Source organism: Danio rerio, chromosome 1, assembly GCF_052040795.2.
Source record: "Danio rerio strain M-AB ecotype USA chromosome 1, GRCz13ab, whole genome shotgun sequence".
NCBI classification, from domain to species: domain Eukaryota; kingdom Metazoa; phylum Chordata; class Actinopteri; order Cypriniformes; family Danionidae; genus Danio; species Danio rerio.
This window is the reverse complement of record NC_141021.1, coordinates 44,001,614-44,025,275: the sequence shown is the minus strand read 5'-3', so window position 1 is coordinate 44,025,275 and position 23,662 is coordinate 44,001,614. Positions and strand designations below refer to the sequence as shown.

Below are 23,662 nucleotides of genomic sequence, written 5' to 3'. Positions count from 1 at the left end.
CCTTCTTTGAATTTTTTTTCTTTTTCAAATATTTCCCAAATGTTGTTTAACAGAGCAAGGATAATATTTTTTCTTTTGGAGAAAGTCTTTTTTGATTTATTTCAGCTAAAATAAAAGCAATTTAAATTTTTTTATGAAACTTTTGAAGGTCAAAATTATTAGCCTCTTTATTTTTTTTAACTGTCTACAAAACAAACCATCGTTATACAATAACTTGCCAAATTACCCTAACCTGCCTAGTTAACCTAATTAGCTCAGTTAAGCCTTTAAATGTCACTTTAAGCTGTATAGAAGTGTCTTGAAAAATATCTAGTCAAATATTATTTACTGTCATCATGGCAAGATCAAATAAATCAGTTATTAAAAATGAGTTATTAAAACTGTTATGTTTAGAAATGTCTTAAAATGTCTCTGTTAAACAGAAATCGAGGCAATATGTATAAAAAAACTGAAATATAAATATAAAATATTACTTCTGGGTGACACAGTAGGTAGTGCTGTCGTCTCACAGCAAGAAGGTTGCTGGTTTGAGCCTCGGCATATCTGTGTGGAGTTTGCATGGTCTCCCCGTGTTCACGCAGATATCTCCCAGGTGCTCCGGTTTCCCCCAGAGTCCAAAGACATATGGTACAGGTGAATTGGATAAGCTAAATTGTCCGTAGTATATGAGTGTGGATGAGTGTGCATGGATGTTTTAGTGATGGGTTGCAGCTGGAAGGGTATCCTCTGTGTGAAACATATGCTGGATAAGTTGGCGGTTCACAGACAAAAACCAGTACTGGAAAATAGCCATACACCTTCTTATTTACACACAAACTCATACACTATGGCCAATTTACCATGGACTGTGGGGAAAACCAGAGCACCCGTAGGAAGCCCTCACATGGGGAGAACATGCAAACTTCACACAGAAATGGCCCAGCTGGGACTCGAGCCAGTGACCATCTAAAAGTTTTTCAAGTGCAATATTTCTATTCAGTCTTCAGGGAAAGACAGCACAGTGGTGCAGTGGGTAGGGCTCTCGCCTCACAGCAAGAAGGTGGCTGGTTCGAGACTCAGCAGGGTCAGTTGGCCCTTCTTTGTGGAGTTTGCATGCTCTTCCTGTGTTTGCGAGGGGTTTCTTCTGGGTGCTCTGGTTTTCCCCACAAGTCCAAAGACATGCACTACAGGTGAATGTGTTTCTCAGTGATGGGTTGTGGCTGTAAGGGCATCCTCTGCATAAAACATATGCTGGATATATTGGCAGTTCAATCCACTGTGGCGACCCCAGATTAATAGAGACAAAGCCGAAAAGAAAATGAATGAATGGTCTTCAGGAACACTGCTGCACCCATAGGGATCAGTTGCTGCATTTCATTGCGGCTCAGTAATTAGCACTGTTGCTTCACAGCAAGAAGGTCACTGGTTTGAGTCCTAATTGGAATTTTTTATGTTAAGTTTGCATGTTTTCCCCATGTGTGGGCTTCCTCCAGGTGCTCTGGTTTCCCCCACAGTCCACAGACATGCACTGTAAGTAAATTGGATGAACTAAATGGGTCGTAGTGTATGAGTGTGTGTGTGAATGTGAGAGTGTGTGGGTGTTTCCCAGTACTGGGTTGCATCAGGACGAGGCTCAGCTGCATAAAACATATGCCTGAAAAGATGGTGGTTTGTTCCACGGTGATAAATAAGAGACTAAGCCAAAATAAATGAATGAGTGAATAAATGCAAGGATGGATGGATAAATAAATCAAGCATAATCTATAAATGCTATTGCCACAGGATTAAAATTTTTAATACTTATTTAAAAAACAAAGCTTTTTATAACAATAGATTGAAATGGAAGATTCTAGCTTTATATCTTTGTTTAATTGCTTACACACATCATTACAAAATATCTGACACCATGGGCCTAATAAAGGGAGATAAGTACAATGTTGAAAATTTACTTCATAAATTGTACTTTTTTGTCGTTTGTAGAGTCTAAATGTGTGTCTGTATGTGTCAACAACTTTCAATACAAAATCATATTTGTATAAACTGCTTTTAATAAAATACCATTTCAACAATACAGACAATACATTCACATTCATGTGGATTTGTGGAAACAGGGGTCAATTAAATATATTATGAGGATAAAATACATGAAGTGTGAAGAAAGAAGTGATCAACACATTCTACATTTGTCCCAAACATTACGTAAATTCAAGTTCATCATTACATTAACATCATTTTCAAATAAATAAATATTTCCTTAAATAATAGTTTACATATTATAGACATCCAGGCTTTGCTCTGGAATTTCTCTAGAAGAGGCTGTTTCGAGTGGTGTACTGTACATTGTAAGACTGTCTCCTGTGCCAACGTCTTCTGATTGCTGCACAGCAACCACACAGCAAACACTGAGGACAGATAAAATAAGCGTCAATATCCTGGAAATCACATTTTAGCATATCATTTACCATGAAAACAAAGCATGCATTGCAAATATTTGACATCCTGTCATCATAATACGTACACAAAGGAGAATCCAGCAAGGTACAAGCATGATGACAATCGCGCAGGGTACAATGATAGCCACAACCCATGCTGCATTTGTGCTGTTGCCTGAAATCGTAGTGTTCAGAACTGTAGGGTAAGTGGTGGCTGGAGCAGGTGTGGTGGAAGCTCCGAGAATAGAGGCGACCAAGCCAAAAGCACCAACATCACTGTCTGAGAACACGTACGTGACATTGGCTTCAATGATGGAGGAATTGCTCCTGTAGAGAGATTAAAACGCACAATGAGGAATGAAGTAAATAAATAAACTGAGCATGTCATGCTCCTAACGTCATTCATAAAACTACTAATGAAAGCTGTTTTTAAATCAGTGTTGCCAGATTGGAAATGTCAAAGTATCGTACCAGAACCTCAAAATTATCTTATTGGAGGAAAATTATCATACACGAGTCAAACGTATATGATACACGAGTATACAGGCATTATCTGGTCAGATAGCGTTTTGACACCAGGTGCAAATTACTGTATTACGTTAAAAAAAAAAAAAAAACACTAGGCATACCTGAGGGGAAAGATCTAAACTCCACCTCCGAGTCACTGTCCTGCTTGTGTTGCCAGATGTTAAGGGATTCATTTTGGGGTACAAATCGGATGTCGTCATGCACGGGCAACATAGTGCTAAATGGCTTGAAAGCAGTGCACCCTCCTAAAAAACTCTGAGGTGTGCATGAGCCCATTCAGGATATCTGTAATGAGCTAATCTCGTGGCTTTGTTTTGATGAGATAAACTTTGGAAAAACACGTTCACATGACGAATGGGCAAACTCCTCTGTCCTTCTCACTTTCCGTTCCAGCACTACTTTTTTTAAAACTTTATTGCTTAAACAATCAACCTCAACCTGAAAACGACTGACTTAAGCACTGCCATGCGCAGCAGGAATGTAATTCACAAGAAAAAGTCATTCTCCACGTTGATTGGCTGAGAAAGTGTAACGTGAGATGAGATAGAAAATGTGTCTAACTCCACGTTCTCTTCACAGACAGTAGACAAAAGATGCAGCTAGATCAATATATAGAAGCCCTAAGATTACAATGAAATGTGTTTTAAATGCCATAAAATTCTGAAATTATCGTACTTTATAGGATTTTTTTCATTATTGATCATACATCGTACAAAGGTCAAAATTATCCTACAAAACACTAATTATTATCCGTCTGGCAACACTGTTTTAAATCATTAAAATATTTCTTCTTAAAGTGAACTTACAAGAAAGCAATTTGGTTGAAGTTAAAGTCAACAGTTGTTGTTTTATTGAGGATCTTGGACACCTATGGAAGAAAAAAAAAAGATGAGTAAAATGTTGTGATTGATGTGCATGAAATAACGCAATTTCTCTCACAACTCACAAAGCTGTTTATGTAGGTCTGGATCACGACATAGGTGTCATTCCTGAGTTCAACTTTCTCAGACATGGTTACGTTGCTGATTTCAAATCCAAAGTTCAGAGAGAATGAGGTATCATCAAGTTCTTAAAAAAAAATATTAAAATAAAACAACAATTAGTGGTGCGGTAACATGTGGATCTAAATATTTCACTTAACCATTTATTATTTAATAAAGATTTATACACCGTTCATTTTGCATTCATATGTTATTTTTCAAAGCAACAAAAAAAACAGGAATGTAAACTATAAAGAGAACTCACTTGTATAAGTGACATTGACACCGTTCACAAGGTCTTGCAGCTCTTTTTCTGTGATGGATCTTTTAGATTTCATTTTAAATCTCAACAACAGGGAATTTGCCATCTGAAGGACGTTGCTCTGACTTGGCAGAGGGCCTTTTGTTTTAAATATAAGGCTGATGTAGATAACCACCTTCCCAAGCCTGCAAAAGAATTTTTTTTGTCACCATCAAGTTATCACAGCATCAAAATAGTAGAATCAGTCCAATACAGCAATGTTATCAGCATAAGACAAATTACAGGAGTGACCAGATGAAAGCTTTATTATATATTTAATATGATTTAAAGAAAATAAATACTGGCTTTGTATAGCTAGATTTGAATTATTGCTCTTACAAGGTTGGAGGAGAGGTTAACAATAATGTGCTGGCTGTTGTTAAAGCTGAAAAAAAAAAGTAGTAGATTAGTAGGGCAGAATTCTGCTGTAAAAGACAGAAGTTATTTGTAAAGAAAGGCAATTAAATTTGACATACCAGGTGCAGATGTGGTAATAACTCCATTAACTTTCAGAATTTCTTGGACCAAGGTACTGGTTGTGTTTACATTACTTTGTGAGAAAACAAACTGAACATTGGCCTGAATCTCATTATTAGTATTGCTGTGGAGAGATTTAGACTTGTGGTTAAGAATGCTGGTAAACAACTAAATGATCTTACCAATCTACTCCATCTTAACCTATTAACTACCCAATCAAGAAAAAAATGTTTAGATTGCATTAACTTAACTCCTAATGTTTCTAGCTAACACACTCAATGCATTTTTTTTCAACACATCCGATAATTTCTAAAATATCAGCCTCTACCAAATAGTTGATATGTCGGTTTATGTCAAAAGTACAGAACTTAATACATATACTATGAAAAATCTGAAAATATAAAGCATAAGACCAATTTTTTTAGAAAAATATTGAAAATAAAACACTTTTTAAACAGTAAATCATCTTTATTTTTTGAAGTATGCCATAAAATATATATATATATATATATTTTTTTTAAACAGTCATTCTTTAATTGACTTTAACAGGCATTATTTAAAACACTAAAACCATGGTAAACCGTTTGGTAGAGGGTAAGGCAAAGGGTTAAGCATCTAATCAAATACTGAAAACTACTGAGAAAGATTACTGTACAATCATTAAACATTACTGATCAATAAAAGATTGCAGAACTCACTTGAACAGAACTTGATTTAATTCAATTTGAGGAGGTGTGGGGTCATTCAGGACTTTGGGCAGCTAAAGAATGAATTAAAAAATAGATTAATGTTTATTAATATGTCATGGGTACTGTTATTTAAATAAGACATCAATTTAATTGGGGTATCTCGCCAACTTACCAAATTGTTTATAGAGGTTTGGATTTGAACGTAGGTTTCATTCCTCAGTTCAAATGTCTCACGCATGGGCACATTGCTGATTTTGAATTCAAATATGAGTACATAGGAGAAATCACTAATCCCTTAAAACACAATAAAATCATAAGTTGTGTAGTATCATACTGTATTTTCTTCTGCACTATTTCCATTAATAAAAAATAGCTGAAATAGAAAGGAAAAACTCACTGTTATAGGTGACATTCACATAGCTCGCTTGCATGTTTTGTGTTGTGACATCCTTAGTTTGCAAACGAGAAGTGACCAAAGAATTGACCAGTGGTATGATGCTGTTTTCACTCGGTATTGGGCCCAGAGTGATGAACTGAAGCTTAATAAATATAGTAACCACTCCCATCCTGCCAAAGATGATAAAATGATAGGATTGTAAAAACAGATTCGGAAAGCACCTGGCTTTTACAAAATCATACTAGAATAATGCACTTACAAAGTTGGTGGAGACGTTGTTGTTCTTGTTGTAGTTGTTGTTGTTGTTGTCAGACTGCTGGTTGTTGTTGTGACTGTAAAATAAAGAAATTGTTAAAGTGATAGTTCACCCAAAAGAAAAAATCCTCATTTACCCCACTCAAGTGTTCTGTTGTCTGTTATTAAATAATGACTTCTAGTTGATCATTAGGTATCCGAAATGGCAAAAAGCAAAGGCCTCTAGATTGTTTTACCAAAATAAAATATAATCATGCTTTGATTTTATTTTATTGAATTAGGAAAGTAAGGTCTGATTTTGCTTAGACAAAAGTCTTGTCACTTAACAGTAATAATGTACAGTATAGAATATAAAGTCACGGTGCAGTGGGAAAAAAATGGTGTGGGGTAGTTCTGGTGGGAGTGGTAGGGATGTCTAGATGTCGGGGGTAAGGTGTCTGAATAATAATAATAATAAAAATAATAATAATAATAATAATTCCGCTTTTCTGGGCACTCAAAGCGCTTTACACATAGGGGGGAATCTCCTCTTCCACCACCGGTGCGCAGCTTCCACCTGGATGATGCAACAGCAGCCATTTTGCACCAAACTGCACTTCACACACCAGCTGACAGGTGAAAAGGAGACAGAGTTATGAAGCCTAGTATTATATGGGGAGAGGTGGGGGGCCATGATAGACAGAGCACAGTGGGCAGAATTGGCCAGGATGCCGGGGTGAAACCCCAACTCTTTTCGAAGGACATCCTGGGATTTTTAACGACCAAGGAGTGGTCCTCAGTTTAAAGTCTTATCTGAAAGACGCCGTTCTCTGAACATTAGAGTCCTTGTCACTATACAGGGGCATTAGAACCCACACAGACCGCAGGTTGGGTGCACCCTGCTGGCCTCACTAAAACCACTTCCGGCAGCAACCTAGTTTTCCCATGTGGCCTCCCATCCAGGTACTGACCGGGCGCAGCCCTCCTTAGCTTCAATGGGCAACCATGTGAGAGTTGCAGAGAGCAAGCTGCCAGCTAGAGCTAGCTGCCGGCTAAATAACACAGCTAAATAACACAGCTAAGTAACTGTACTATGCACCAGGTTTCAGGCAGCCACTGTGACCGGATACCATACAGTCGTCGATCTGAGGTTGTTATAGACTCTACCAAAATGCTGAGGACTGGAGGGAGTGGGAGTGAAATAACAGGAGTTTTCCTGGAAAAATAACAAAACAGGAGGGTGCCGGGAGATGGGTCTAAAATACAGAAGACTCCCGGGAAAAACTGGAGTGTTGGCAGGTAAGGGAGCAACACACTTAAAATCTTAAGCAATGCTTGGTTGACAGACCTGTCAATAAACTAAGCTGATGTAGGAAGCTGATTGGTTGTAGGACATCATCTTTTTGGAATGCATACTCCATATTTCCCTCAATACGATTTAATGCACTCCTATAGAAAAAAAAAAACAATGTACAGCATATATATATAGATTTTCTTCTTATATTTTTTCATTTAAAATTTAAATATGAGGTTTAAAAATGTATGCCTTACTTGAAGTTAGATGACTTGGGCTTTAAAGTTGGATTCTTAGGTTCGTTCACAAGAGTGTTCAGCTGTGAGAGAAAATCAAATTTGTTATGAAACTTGTTGGAATCCACTTACATGATACCAGAATATTTCAACAGGTTTATGTTAAATCCTTACCGCTTTGCTTATAGTATCCTCTACTTGCAGGTATGTGTTGTTTCTAAGCCCAGAGTCACTTGGCATGCTGAGTTGAGTTATATTAAATTTAAAGGTGACGGCATATGAGCTTTCTGAAATTTCTGATTTGGAAAGAAATTATTTTAGTTTGACATTGTATTGATTTTTATTTTCCTCACTTCCATTAAAAAACCTTCTTAGCAGAGACTGATGAGACTTACGTTCATATGTGAAATTCACCACCTTAACTGATTCATTGAGCTGTGACTGTCTGGATGTGAGAAGAGTGTCGACAGCAGTGAGGACCAGAGCTTTACTGGGGACTGGAGATGAGGAGTCGAACAACAGCCTGCTTGTGACCACCGCTGAACCAGATCTGCAAAGAGCAGCGCTTGTGATGAATATTGTTGAGGGTTATGGGTTTCAATTGTAACTTCATTAAGGAATATATGGTTTATTACAAAATGGGGGAAAATTACATTGGGATAGCAGGAGTCACAGTGGAACTGGCCATTGTAGTTGTTGGTACTGAAATTAAAAACAGAAAGAGAAATGTTAAGCACTGGTGACTTATATTGAATAAAACTAATTATTTAAATAACCACAAATCATAATTTCTTGACAAACCTGTCTGTGATCGTAGCTCATTTAGGAAGCTGACTGGTTGGATGACATCTTCATCCTGGAATGCGTATCCCATAACACCCTCAATCTGGTTAGATGTGCTCCTACCAGAAAAACAGAAGACAGTATATCAAGACCTGAGCCTTAACTAAAAATAACATGAAGCATATGTTTTGAACAGCTTTAGTACACATAAATGCAAAAGGGCAAATTATACATTTTGAAGTCAGGATGTGTCTTACGTGAAGTTTGCTGATTTGGGTTGTAAAGGTGCACTGGTAGGTTCATTCAGAAGAGTATTCAGCTGCAGGAGAAAACCAGAACATTCATCAAATTGAAGAAGGTTTACGCTGGACTACAAATACTCTAATCATTACTAGAGAATGCTTACTGCAATATTGATGGTATCCTCGGCTTGTTTGTAGCTCTTGTTTTTCAGTACAGGGTCTTCAGGCATGCTGATTTTAGTCAGATTAATTTTAAAGATGATGGCATATGAGGTGTCTGAGAGTTCTGTTGGTAAAGAAAATCACAAACATATTTAAGGTAATGACTTACATCAATCAGTGCTTGAAACTTTTATAATCCAAAATATGTTTATTTAAGAGAATGAAACTTACTCTCATAGGTAGCATTAACAATTTTCACTGATTCATTGAGCCGTGACTCTCGGGATTTGAGAAGAGTGTCGACAGCAGTGAGGACCAGAGCTTCACTGGGCACTGAAGATGAGGAGTTGAACAACAGCCTGCTTGAGACCACCGCTGATCCAGATCTGTAAAGAGCACCACTTGTGATGACTATTTTTGAGGGTTATGGGTTTGAAATGTAACTTCATACAAGATTGTATATTTAAAATTTACATTGGAACTGGAGGGGTGGAACTGGCAGTGGAAGTGGCCATTGTAGTCGTCGGTGCTAAAAATAAAAACAGAAAGAGAGATGTGAAGCACTTGTGACTTTAAATTATTATTTTTTATTTTAATAACCAAGAGTCCTACATTTTGACAAACCTGTCTGTGATCGAAGTTCATTTAGGAAGCTGACTGGCTGGATGACATCTTCCTCCTGGAAGGTGTATCCCATAATGCCCACAATCTGGTTAGATGTGCTCCTACAGGGAAAACGAAAAAATATTGTTTCATGTCTTCAGTCAATATTAACAATAACATGAAATAAGTAATTTTTTTTTAACAGCTTTAGTACACAAGACTGCACAAAAACCAATTAAAACATTTTGAAGTCAGGATGTTTCTCACGTGAAGTTTGCTGATTTGGGTTGTAAAGGTGCACTGGTAGGTTCATTCAGAAGAGTATTCAGCTAAAGGAGAAAACAAAACCATCATCAAAACTCTAGAGAAGATTTACACGGGACTCAAACCAATTCAATCATTATTAGAGAATGCTTACTGCATTATTGATGCTATCCTCCACTTGTTTGTAGCTCTTGATTTTCAGTGCAGGGTCTTCAGGCATCCTGATATTGGTCAAATTTATTGTAAAGATGATGCCATATGAGGTGTCTGAGAGTTCTGATGGTAAAGAAACAATTAATTAATTCAGTTAAATCTTACATTAATCAGTGCTTGAAGTGTTCATAATGCAAAATATGAAACTTACTCTCATAGGTGACATTCACAATTTTCACTGATTGATTGAGCTGTGGTGTTCTTGAGTTAAGAAGAGTGTCGATAGCAGTGAGGACCAGAGCTTCACTGGGGACTGGAGATGAGGAGTTGAACAACAGCCTGCTTGTGACCACCGCTAATCCAGATCTGTAAAGAGCACCACTTGTGATGAATATTGTTGAGGGTTATGGGTTTGAAATGTAACTTTATTCATTATTATCTAACAAAGCCTTACATTGGGATTGCTGAAGTCACCGTAGTACTGGCCGGTGTAGTTGTCACTACTAAAATCAGAAATAGAAATGTTCAGCGCTGGTGATGTACAGTAACGAAAAAAATCTATTAAAAATGTTAAATGACCACAAGTCAAAAAGGTTAACAAACCTGTCAGTAAACGAAGTTCATTTAGGAAGCTGACTGGCTGGATGACATCTTGATCCTGGAAGGTGTATCCCATAATGCCTTCAATCTGGTTAGATGTGCTCCTTTAGTTAAAACAAGACATTCTTTTAAGACTTCAGTCCACAATAAAAGTAACATGAAAATGAGAACATTATTAATGTATTTATTCCTTTATCTGTTGGGCTGCTTTAAAATCCAAAAATGCACAAAGACTACTAAAAGGTTGTGAAGTCAGGATGTTCCTTACGTGAAGTTTGCTGATTTGGGTTGTAAAGGTGCACTGGTAGGTTCATTCAGAAGAGTATTCAGCTAAAGGAGAAAACAAAGCCAGTTGTTAAACTCTGGACAAGATCCTATTTACAAAGATTTTTTCTTCTTCTTCTTAGCTTTGAATCAATGGTGTTTAACATTTCTATTTTTACTTTTGGACTCAAACTGCTTAATTTGTTAATGGAGAATGCTTACTGCATTGTTGACATTACTCTCCACTTGATTGTAGCTCTTGTTTTTTAGTACAGGGTCTTCGGGAATGCTGATATTGGGCAGATCAAATGTAAAGACGATGGCATATGAGGTGTCTGAGAGTTCTGTTGGCAACGAAACAATCAATTATTTCAGTTAATACCTACATTAATCAGTGCTTAAAGTGTTCATAATGCAAAATATGAAACTTACTCTCGTAGGTGACATTCACAATTTTCACTGATTGATTGAGCTGTGGTGTTCTTGAGTTAAGAAGAGTGTCGACAGCAGTGAGGACCAGAGCTTCACTGGGGACTGGAGATGAGGAGTTGAACAACAGCCTGCTTGTGACCACCGCTAATCCAGATCTGTAAAGAGCACCACTTGTGATGAATATTGTTGAGGGTTATGGGTTTGAAATGTAACTTTATTCATTATTATCTAACAAAGCCTTACATTGGGATTGCTGAAGTCACGGTAGTACTGGCCGGTGTAGTTGTCACTACTAAAATAAGAAATAGAAATGTTCAGCGCTGGTGATGTACAGTAACGAAAAAAATCTATTAAAAATGTTAAATGACCACAAGTCAAAAAGGTTAACAAACCTGTCAGTAAACGAAGTTCATTTAGGAAGCTGACTGGTTGGATAACATCTTCCTCCTTGAAAGCGTATCCCATAATGCCTTCAATCTGGTTATATGTGCTCCTGTAGGAAAAAAACAGAAGACATTTTTCAAGACTACATTGAAAATCGCAAAAATGAGTACATTATAAATGTATTTATTCCTTTATCTGTTGGGCTGCTTTAAAATTCAAACATGAACAAATACTACTAAAAGGTTGTGAAGTCAGGAAGTTTCTTACGTGAAGTTTGCTGATTTGGGTTGTAAAGGTGCACTAGTAGGTTCATTCAGAAGAGTATTCAGCTAAAGGAGAAAACCAAACCATTTCTTAACCTGGAGAAGGTTTACATTGGACTGAAACCACTTTATTCATTAGCACAGAATGCTTACTGCATTATTGACGCTATCCTCTACTTGTTTGTAGCTCTTGATTTTCAGTACAGGGTCTTCAGGGATCCTGATATCGGTCAAATTTAATGTAAAGATGATGGCATATGAGGTGTCTGAGAGTTCTGTTGGCAAAGAAACCACCAGTCATTTCCATTAATACCTTAAATTAACCAGTACTTGAAACTTTTATGAGACAAAATATGTTTAAGTAAGAAAATTAAGCTTACTCTCATAGGTGATGTTCACAATTTTCGCTGATTGATTGAGCTGTGGTGTTCTTGAGTTAAGAAGAGTGTCGACAGCAGTGAGGACCAGAGCTTCACTGGGGACTGGAGATGAGGAGTTGAACAACAGCCTGCTTGTGACCACCGCTAATCCAGATCTGTAAAGAGCACCACTTGTGATGAATATTGTTAAGGATTACAGTTTTGAAAGTTAACTTCATAAAGGAATTCATACTAATAAATTACATTGGAATTGCAGGAGTGTCAGTGAATCTGGCCATTGTAGTCGTTGTTGCTAAAATTAAAAACAGAAAGAGAAATTTTAAGCAATCATGAATTTAAATTATTATTTTTTATTTAAATTACCAGAAGTCATGAATTTTGACAAACCTATCTGTGAGCGAAGCTCATTTAGGAAGCAGACTGGTTGGATGACATCTTCCTCCTGGAAGGTGTATCCCATAATGCCCACAATCTGGTTAGATGTGCTCCTTTAGTTAAAACAAGACATTCTTTTAAGACTTCAGTCCACAATAAAAGTAACATGAAAATGAGAATATTATTAATGTATTTATTCCTTTATCTGTTGGGCTGCTTTAAAATCCAAAAATGCACAAAGACTACTAAAAGGTTGTGAAGTCAGGATGTTCCTTACGTGAAGTTTGCTGATTTGGGTTGTAAAGGTGCACTGGTAGGTTCATTCAGAAGAGTATTCAGCTAAAGGAGAAAACAAAGCCAGTTGTTAAACTCTGGACAAGATCCTTTTTACAAAGATTTTTTTCTTCTTCGCCTTGAATCAATGGTGCTTAACATTTCTATTTTTATTTTTGGACTCAAACTGCTTAATTTGTTAATGGAGAATGCTTACTGCATTGTTGACATTACTCTCCACTTGATTGTAGCTCTTGTTTTTGAGTACAGGGTCTTCGGGAATGCTGATATTGGGCAGATCAAATGTAAAGACGATGGCATATGAGGTGTCTGAGAGTTCTGTTGGCAACGAAACAATCAATTATTTCAGTTAATCCCTACATTAATCAGTGCTTGAAGTATTCATAATGCAAAATATGAAACTTACTCTCGTAGGTGACATTCACAATTTTCACTGATTGATTGAGCTGTGGTGTTCTTGAGTTAAGAAGAGTGTCGACAGCAGTGAGGACCAGATCTTCACTGGGGACTGGAGATGAGGAGTTAAACAACAGCCTGCTTGTGACCACCGCTAATCCAGATCTGTAAAGAGCACCACTTGTGATGAATATTGTTGAGGGTTATGGGTTTGAAATGTAACTTTATTCATTATTATCTAACAAAGCCTTACATTGGGATTGCTGAAGTCACGGTAGTACTGGCCGGTGTAGTTGTTACTACTAAAATAAGAAATAGAAATGTTCAGCGCTGGTGATGTACAGTAACGAAAAAAATCCATTAAAAATGTTAAATGACCACAAGTCAAAAAGGTTAACAAACCTGTCAGTAAACGAAGTTCATTTAGGAAGCTGACTGGCTGGATGACATCTTGATCCTGGAAGGTGTATCCCATAATGCCTTCAATCTGGTTGGATGTGCTCCTACAAGAAACACAGAAAATATTTTTTCAAGACTTCAGTCTACATTAATAATAAGATGAAAATGAGTAATTTAAGAATATATATTCAATTTATTTCATTCTTTTTTACACAGCTTTAGTACACGACATTAAACATTTTGAAGTCAGGATGTTCCTTACGTGAAGTTTGCTGATTTGGGTTGTAAAGGTGCACTGGTAGGTTCATTCAGAAGAGTATTCAGCTGAAGAAGAAACCAGACCATTAATTAAAACTGTAGAGAAAATTTACATGGGACTCAAACCACTTTAATTAATAATAGAGAACACTTACTGCATTATTTATGCTATCCTCCACTTGTTTGTAGTTATTGTTGTTCAGTACACGGTCTTCAGGCATGTTTATAATTGTCAGATTAATTACAAAGATGATGGCATATGAGGTGTCTGAAAGTTCTGTTGGCAAAGAAACACAGTCATTTTTATTAATGTCTTGAAAATGGCATGCAACTTCTGAAACTTTGTGCTTGAAACTTCTACTGTACAAAATATGCTTAATTAAGAAAATGAGACTTACTCTCATATGTAATATTAACAATTTTCACTGATGGATCGAGCTGTGACTCTCTGGAGTTGAGAAGTGTGTTGACAGCACTTAGGACCAGAGCTTCACTGGGGACTGGAGATGAGGAGTTGAACAACAGCCTGCTTCTGATCACTGCTGGACCAGATCTGTAAAGAGCACCACTTGTAATAAATATTGTTGAAATTTAACTTAAAGGAATACATATTACAAACTTGAAAAAAAATTACATTGCAATTGCAGGAGTCACCGTGGAACTGGCTGTTGTAGTCGTCCATGCTAAAATTAAAATCAGGAAGCAGAATCTTAAGCACTTGTAACTAATAAGGAAGACTTTTTTATGTACATTTCCAAAAATCTATTTTTTGACAAACCTTTCTGTAAACGAAGTTCATTTAGGAAGCTGACTGGTTGGATGACATCTTCATCCAGGAATGTGTATCCCATAATGCCCTCAATCTGGTTAGATGTGCTCCTGCCAATAACAACAATAATGAAAAATTTAAGATATTTTATTCAAGACTTGAGACTATTTTAAAAATCTTTAAATTTTTGTCATTTAGTTTTTTTATTTATCTTTTGGACAGCTTTAGTACACAAGAATGCACAAAGACAAATTAAACATTTTGAAGTCAGGATATGTCTTACGTGAAGTTTGCTGATTTGGGTTGTAAAGGTGCACTGGTAGGTTCATTCAGAAGAGTATTCAGCTGCAGGTGAAAAAGAAAACCATTCATCAAACTCTTGAGAAGACTTACATTGGACTCAAACCTTTTTATTAATATAAATAACTTACTGCATTATTGACATTACTCTCCACTTGATTGTAGCTCTTGTTTTTGAGTACAGGGTCTTCAGGAATGCTGATATTTGTCAGATCAAATATAAAGATGATGGCATATGAGGTGTCTGAGAGTTCTGTTGGCAAAGAAACATCCAATTATTTCAGCTTAACCATTTTCTAATGTACAGTATGTGTAATTAAGCTAATAAAACTTACCCTCGAAGGTGACATTGACAATTTCCACTGATTTATCAAGCCACAACTGTCTGGATGTGAGAAGAGCGTTGACAGCATTCAGGACCTGAGCTTCACTGGGGACTGGAGATGAGGAGTTGAATAACAGTCTGCTTGTGACCACAGCTGTTGTTTGGTTTGTTCTTTGGGTAGAATCAGTTGTTGACACTGGCAATGATATAGTGGTCTCTTGTGTAACAATTATGACTGTCGGTTCAGGGCTTGTTATTGACATTGTTGGCTTTTGAGTGTCTGTAATTTGAATTGAAGTCACTGCATTTGTAGTTTCATTTTGCAAAGATGTGGCTGCTAGAAAGGATGTCGTAATTTCTGAGAACATTGGCATAGTTGTAGGAGTGACAAATGTTGTTGCTGTGCCAGTTTTAGTTGTTGTTTTGTAAACTGGTGTATTGGTGGGATACATATTTGTTGTGTTTAAGGATACTAGTGAAGTTGAATATATTGAAGCTTCATTTGTTGCTGTAATCTCAGATGGTATTAGAGTAGGGATGGAGGTTACAGATGTTGTGCTATAACCTTCACTGGTGGAAGATGCAGTAGGAGCAGCATTTGAGGAGGTTGAAGGTGCAGGTTCTGAGGATGAAGACTCAGAAGTAGGAGTTACATCTGTTGTTACTGAAACCTCATTTGTCGTTAATAATGGAGTTGTTTTATCGGGATTTTCTGTTGCTGGAGGTGCAGCTGTAAATGATGCAGGAATTGTATTGGGGTTTACATCTGTGGTTTCGAAAGGCACAGTAGTTGAAAAAACTGTTGTTGGAGTAACATTTATTGTTGTAGTTTCTGAGGATATATGAGTGGTTACAGGAGTCACAACAGCGGCCACTGAAGTTTCAGTTGTTGAAGGTAGTATTGTGGCACCAGCACTTTCTGTGGCTTGAGGTGCAGTTGTGGATCCTGAGAATAAAGGTGTGGTATTAGGCTCCACATATGATGTTGTGAAAGCTTCAGTTGCTGAAGATTCTGTTGTTGTAGTAGCACTAACTGTTGTTGTAGTTTCTGAGGATATAGGAGCGGTTGTGGAAGATACAACTGTGTCTGTTGAAGTTTCAGTTGTTGAAGATGGTGTTGTTGTAGAAGTAGCACTGACTATTGAAGCTTCTGAGGATATGAGAGTGGTTGTGGGAGTCACAAATGTGGTTTCTGCAGTTTCAGATGTTGAAGACAGTGCTGTTGATGGAGTAGCATACGTTGATGTAGTTTCTGTGGGTATAAAAGTGACTGTGGAAGATACAACTGTAGATGTTGATGCTTCAGTTGTTGAAGATGGGACTGTGGCACCAGCAGTTTCTGTAACTTGAGGTGCAGTTGTGGATTCTGGGAATGTAGGTGTGGTATTAGGCTCCACATATGATGTTGTGAAAGCTTCAGTTGCTGAAGATGCTGTTGTTGTGGTAGCACTAACTGTTGTTGTGGCTTCTGAGGATATAGGAGCGGTTGTGGAAGATACAACTGTGTCTGTTGAAGTTTCAGTTGTTGAAGATGGTGTTGTTGTAGAAGTAGCACTGACTGTTGAAGCTTCTGAGGATATGAGAGTGGTTGTGGATGTCACAAATGTGGTTTCTGAAGTTTCAGATGTTGAAGACAGTGCTGTTGCTGGAGTAGCATCTGTTGATGTAGTTTCTGTGGGTATAAAAGTGACTGTGGAAGATACAACTGTAGATATTGATGCTTCAGTTGTTGAAGATGGGACTGTGGCACCAGCACTTTCTGTGACTTGAGGTGCAGTTGTGGATTCTGGGAATGTAGGTGTGGTATTAGGCTCCACATATGATGTTGTGAAAGCTTCAGTTGCTGAAGATGCTGTTGTTGTAGTAGCACTAACTGTTGTAGCTTCTGAGGATATAGGAGCGGTTGTGGAAGATACAACTGTGTCTGTTGAAGTTTCAGTTGTTAAAGATGGTGTTGTTGTAGAAGTAGCACTGACTATTGAGGCTTCTGAGGATATGAGAGTGGTTGTGGGAGTCACAAATGTGGTTTCTGGAGTTTCAGATGTTGAAGACAGTGCTGTTGCTGGAATAGCATATGTTGATGTAGTTTCTGTGGGTATAAAAGTGACTGTGGAAGATACAACTGTAGATGTTGATGCTTCAGTTGTTGAAGATGGGATTGTGGCACCAGCACTTTCTGTGACTTGAGGTGCAGTTGTGGATTCTGGGAATGTAGGTGTGGTATTAGGCTCCACATATGATGTTGTGAAAGCTTCAGTTGCTGAAGATGCTGTTGGTGTAGTAGCACTAACTGTTGTTGTGGCTTCTGAGGATATAGGAGCGGTTGTGGAAGATACAACTGTGTCTGTTGAAGTTTCAGTTGTTGAAGATGGTGTTGTTGTAGAAGTAGCACTGACTGTTGAAGCTTCTGAGGATATGAGAGTGGTTGTGGGAGTCACAAATGTGGTTTCTGCAGTTTCAGATGTGGAAGATAGTGTAGTTGCTGAAGTAGCATCTGTTAATGTAGTTTCTGTGGTTATAAAAGTGACTGTGGAAGATACAGCTGTAGGTGTTAAAGTTTCAGTTGTTGAAGGTGGGATTGTGGCACTAGTACTCTCTGTGGCTTGAGGTGCAGTTGTGGATTCTGGGAATTTAGGTGTTGTATTAGGCTCCGCATATGATGTTGTGAAAGCTTCAGTTGCTGAAGATGCTGTTGTTGTAGTAGCACTAACTGTTGTTGCAGCTTCTGAGGATATAGGAGCGTTTGTGGAAGATCCAACTGTGTCTGTTAAAGTTTCAGTTGGTAAAGATGGTGTTGTTGTTGTAGAAGTAGCACTGACTGTTGTAGCTTCTGATGATATAAGAATGATTGTGGGAGTCACAGTTGTGGTTTCTGCAGTTTCAGATGTTGAAGATAGTGTTGTTGTTGTAGTTTCTGATGGTATAAGAGTGGTTGTGAGGTTCACATCTACAGTTGTTGATGTTTCTGTTGTCAAAGATTCTGTTAATGTTGAAGTAAGATTTGTTGTTGAAGCAGCATCTGTCGCTGTTGGAGGTGCCGTTGTAGCTGATAAGGATCCGAGTATAGACGTGGGAATCATATCTGTTGTTGTTATAATTACAGATTCTGTTGTAATCAAAGGTAACATTGTAGACATTGAATTTGGACCTGTTGTAGGAAGTGTAGGTGTGAAAGTCACAGCTGTACATTTGGGATTTTGTTTAGTGGTCATAGGTGTGCCAATAGATCCTTTAGTTTTTATTGTACAAACATCATTGGCTGTTTGTAAAATCTGTGTGGTTGGTGCATCAGTAGTTAAAGATGAAGCTCCACATAGGGTACACCATACATATACTGTCAAGAAATAACAAACATATTTCATAATTTTCGTTTAACCTCCTAAAATGTCATTTAGACTCTTCTTTTTATTTGCATTTATAAACAATTTTTGATGATGATTTTTGACTATATCATCTCACCATCCCCCCACTCCTTCCCCCAATCTCTTATGAATTGTATTCAGATTTATCATAAACATACGTACATATGGTGAAGAAAACTGTCCATCTGACATCATATTTTGGAATGAAACACCACCTAAAATAGAAGACAGATCATTATGTTTATGTTTCTACTCATCTAAGAATGATCATTCTTTGCCATTTAAAAGTGTCCAGAGAAACTAACATGTTTTCTTGCTTATTTTTATTTTTTTAGAATAACTATGTTTGGATGTATCTACAGAGTAGTATTCAAGATCTTTGCGTTGCTTGTGTTATGCTTCCCAAATTATACATTTGATGTGAGTATACTTTTTTGGGTCCATTTTGCACTTTTTATTAACTATAATTTACAATGTAAGTGAATAGCTACTATTTGCTGACACAGATCCAGTAGCAGATTTTCTCCTGAATATAAGAATGAGATATGAGATAAGGGGGGGGGGGGGTGTTGTATGTGGAGCCAAGTCCATGAAGGGAAACAGGACAAGGGTAATGGGGCAGGAATAGTAATAGGAAGGACTGACAGGGCTAGAGGCCAAGACAAAGCCAATGAGGAAGCAAACTAGGGCGGAACTGGTGGAATGTGAGAGACGGCATAATAAATCAGCCAGGGTGGAGCAGACAGTTCAGAAGAGCAGGGAGGAACACAGGGCAAGAGTGGAGTCATTGGCATAAGAGAGAACAGGCAGGTACAAAGGGCCGAGGTGGAGCATACAAAACAAGAAGCCTGATGAGTGGCGCCCATCACGATAGAGCAGATGGTGCCATCAACCAACTGGCACAGGTTTGTGGTGGAAGAGCAGTTTTGGGTATGGCTGGAATAATGGCAGGAGATCAGTCAGGATTCAGGAATGGTGGCTAACTTGCAATGAGAGAATAAGCATGCAGCCATTTTGAAATGAGATTTTGTTATGGCAGCCATGATGGGATGAGACCTTGGAATGATGGTCATCTTGTCGGGAGTCTCTGAAATGAAAGCCATCTTGTGGAGTCACTAAGGTGCAGCCATATTGGATGGTGATATTACAGCAGTGGCCATCTTTTTGAGTGACTATAGAGTGGCCATCTTAGATTCTGACAGTGGGCTAGCAGCTATCTTGGGTGCTGACTACCCTACTTGGCAGGTGAATACTCTGGACCGTTTTCTTGAGTAAGTGTGTAGCAGCTATCTTAGATTCTGACACTGGGCTAGAAGCCATCTTGGTTGCTGACACTTGGCTGGTGACTACCCTGGGCCGTCTTGTTGTGTGACTGTGAAGCAGCTATCTTGGATTCTGACACTAGGCTAGCAGTCATCTTGGGTGCTGAACTGGCAGTAACCTTGAGTATTGATGCTGGGTTGTTTGCCAAGGAGCAGGAGACTGGAGGACGGGTGTGGCAATCATTTAGGATGTTGTGGTCTTGTAAGTAAGTCCTCTGGCCTTCAAAACCCACTACAGTCCTCGCTAAAATAATATTTGAGAAAATTCTTCTGCCACCATGCCAACAGTAATGAATGACACACTAATTAGAAGAGCAAAGTCCATAATTGCATAATAAATTTTGAGCGCCATAACAGATTAGGATTGTTTTAGTGGTGCCTTTAATCCGTGGCAGAAGAAATCAATCAGTGTAGAGTCAAGAAAGTGATGTGAAACATTTCAAAACACAATAATGTAGTTTCTGAGGCTTCTTAAACACTGACACAGGTGAACAAAGCAAACAACTGGATCCATGTTTCAAAAGTGAGAGGTGGATCTACAAGCAGTTACAAATTTAATTAAGTAATACACTAAACAAGAAATAACACACAGCGATACTGGAGAACCAGAAAAAAACACATACCAACACATTCAACACTGACTGAACCAGAAGGGCTTTTTATGCACCAGAATATAACAAGAAAACAAAATAACAGGGGCTAGAGACAGTAAATGGGGTAACTAACAAGGGTAACCATGGACATTAAAGAGGGTGTGGCACAAAGATCACAATTGCTTTACATAGGGAGCAAAAGCGTAAGCACAAGGGAGCAAAACAAGAGTCACAGGAAACAGAGAAACACTGGGACTGTAAAACAGTAAGGTTCCATTAGTTAATGTTATTTAATAATATTAAAATAAAATGAACAATACTTTTACAGCATTTTTAAATATAGTAAATGTTCATTTCAGCATTTACTAAAGCGTTATTTAACTCCCAATTTGTGCTTGTTAAAGTTGCACTGTTGCAGGGGTGCCGCTAGAGAAGGGAAGTTAGGACTATTCTAAGGGCCCACACCATTTTGAGACTCCCAGAGACATTATTAGGGGCCAATCCAGCCCCAACCCACCCATACCACCCCCCACCCATCCCTTCCCCCCACATACCGCCTCACCCCCCTTCCTGCGTTCAACTTTCATCCATGCCACCACATCAACTTCGTTCTTTACTCTCGTCCGTGACCACCCACCCCTCCTCCCCTCTCCGCTTTAGTCTGATACGCCACCCTGCTCCGCTTTTCACTTCCATCCCAAACCCCAAACACCCTCCACCCCCTGCATTATTTTTGTCTGCGACGACCGCCCAACCCTTCTTCACTTTTGTCCGTGACAACAAATAACTGTTTACACATGGCTCACACCAATCGGCACCCCAGCACTGTGAATGACGATTAATAAATATTACAATGAATGTATTGTTCATTGTTTGTTCATGTTAGATACTACATTAACTAACATTAACAATAAAAGGAACCTTAATGTAAAGTGTTATCTTTTTTGTGCACTGTCACATTACAAAAAAAATAAAAATTTATAATAATCACTCACACACATAAAAGTTTCTCTGTATATACATAAAAAACAAACTCTGATATCCGTATACCAGCAAACCCACAAATTTCAAAATAAATTGGCCACACCTCAGCAAGTTCTTGAACTGGACAAATTACAATTGGAATTGGGAAATGCTTTTGTCAAGCTACTATTTAAAAACTTTTACACTTTAACAAATCAGTTAATCAACAGTTTATTCGTTTATGACTTAAGAATGCTTTTTTGTGTATATACTTATATACTTTTTTGTACAGTTTTAGTGGTTTAAATTAATAGATGACTAGGTTTGTCATGTTATTTAGGAAACAAAAACAGGGTAATAAGCCGCTTGTACTTTTTAATGTTAGTTTACTTATTTACTTCATTATACATATAATTTATTATACAATTCACAATATGAATAAATCCCTTTGTAGTTCAGTAAAATTGTCAATCTGAGTAAAGATCTTATATCATAAAATCTGTCTGTCTGTGAGGCAATTTACAATTTTATTTGTTCATTAAACCTAAAAATTACATTTTAAAACACTTTAAGAACTTCCAAGTTTGACTTGTAATGCCAGCAACAAAAAATCACTTTTAATATTAATTTTAATTAAGTTTATTCCTGCTTCCTTACATGAACCTTAGCTGAATATAATTTTAAATACAATAAATAATTTGCTATTTAAAATGTATAGTTAGTTCAATTCCAAATATGGCGCAACCTTGCTTTTAGGTGTTTGTAAAGCTGATACAAAATAACAACAAATCAAACAAGCAGATGGAGAGAATTATTTAAACATCACATATAAATGTCACATATATTTATTAAAGTATTATAATAAGTTAAATAATGTCAATCTTTCGCCTACCTCCTTCTGCTGTTCAAAGTCATAACAATGTTTACCAAATGGTACTGCAGTTCTCTACGTGTTTTGTCTTAGTTCAAAAGTAAAAGATTGAAAAGATCATTTTTGAGTGATACTATATCAACTGCAGGTTGACGTTTGTTGGGTGTGGTTAAAAAGTGTAGTTTGGCAACCGAACCCTTTCTGTACGCAATACAGAAGAACATACTGATGGTATTATTATTTCCAATCCACAATGAAGGGTGTAAATACAATGCTGAATACTGCTAAGTTGAATGACAGGAATTCATTTATGTCATGGTGATAAAAGGTGTTTTGGTGACTATTAACACATCTAGTCTGATTCAAGATAAAAATAAGTGACATGAATAAATATAAGGTAAAATATAAGTAAAATAAGGCCTCTGTGCAATAGAGGAACAAAAAACAAGAATAAATAACATTATATTGATTACACATGACAAAACAAGCAGTAAACTTTAATTATTGTTAATTTGTTATCATTTTGGCCAGGGTGGGAGAAAAGGTAATTACATGCATCCAAATACTATTTTAGTTGCTTGATGGTATGAGGGATTTGACAGTGAACTTATCTTTGAAAACATGACTGTCATGAGTTGTTACTAAAATGGCAGGGTGTATACAATGGCCTCTCATAACAGGGGTTATAATATAACCCCTCTTCACAGCTCACCTCCATTGCAATGATCTCTCTGCCACAAATATCATCCTGAGATTTCAAAATGTGAATGTTGAGGGAAGATGAAATGATTATCATCAAACATAAATTAAATCATTATGTCAAACATTGTCCCCTCCAACCCCCCTTTATATCACATTTAAATTAAATAAATTAATCAATAATGGTGAGCACAGTATCTGCGGATGTTAATAAAAATCAATAAAGCTGCAGCAAAACTACATACTAAAATGCTATGAAGAGTATATTTATATAAATGAGTTATATTTATAATAACAGATTTAGGGTGTGTGAGAGTCAGTGTTACTGGTTATGGGCGTGTCTAGGAATGTTCAAAGCACACAATACTTCACTCAAATTTACGTAGACAAATCTTTATAGGGAGGTGGTAATTCAGAATGAACAATCACTGTATAATCTTTATTTAGTCTAAAGGCTTTTCCAAAAATCCACACCGATATCTCACCTGACTTGTAAGCCAACTTCTATAACTTAATCCCCTGAAATAATTACCAATAATTAGTTTTCTGTGATTTTAATTACATCCTATTTGGAAATATCAGTATGATAACTATTTAAACTGCTGTTCAAATGCCAATAAAACGCGCAGCGTTGTAACAGCATATTAACAGAAGCAAAA

At 37.3% G+C, this 23,662-nt stretch overlaps 1 protein-coding gene and 1 long non-coding RNA gene across 2 annotated transcripts; one reads left to right on the top strand and one right to left on the bottom strand.

Annotated features, from left to right (window-relative positions):
- LOC141386139 (uncharacterized) lies at positions 1-2,738 on the top strand. Its single transcript, XR_015476821.1, has 2 exons — positions 1-592; positions 1,473-2,738. It is a non-coding gene; the product is annotated as an uncharacterized LOC141386139 (long non-coding RNA).
- Positions 1,827-22,412, bottom strand: wu:fc34e06. Its single transcript, NM_001442628.1, is given in 52 exon segments — positions 1,827-2,381; positions 2,498-2,738; positions 3,746-3,807; positions 3,886-4,007; positions 4,185-4,366; positions 4,560-4,605; positions 4,697-4,821; positions 5,396-5,457; positions 5,559-5,680; positions 5,784-5,953; positions 6,043-6,115; positions 7,366-7,466; positions 7,569-7,630; positions 7,722-7,843; positions 7,943-8,097; positions 8,201-8,249; positions 8,349-8,449; positions 8,588-8,649; positions 8,737-8,858; positions 8,966-9,120; positions 9,209-9,263; positions 9,359-9,459; positions 9,605-9,666; positions 9,756-9,877; positions 9,966-10,120; positions 10,209-10,257; positions 10,358-10,458; positions 10,623-10,684; positions 10,841-10,962; positions 11,051-11,205; positions 11,294-11,342; positions 11,443-11,543; positions 11,702-11,763; positions 11,851-11,972; positions 12,078-12,232; positions 12,321-12,369; positions 12,465-12,565; positions 12,730-12,791; positions 12,943-13,064; positions 13,153-13,307; positions 13,396-13,444; positions 13,545-13,645; positions 13,804-13,865; positions 13,955-14,076; positions 14,198-14,352; positions 14,434-14,482; positions 14,578-14,678; positions 14,852-14,913; positions 15,000-15,121; positions 15,204-18,527; positions 18,718-18,770; positions 22,326-22,412. Coding segments are annotated over 52 exon segments (8,415 nt in total). The 5' UTR covers positions 22,349-22,412; the 3' UTR covers positions 1,827-2,285.
- Positions 22,413-23,662: the final 1,250 nt, after the last annotated feature.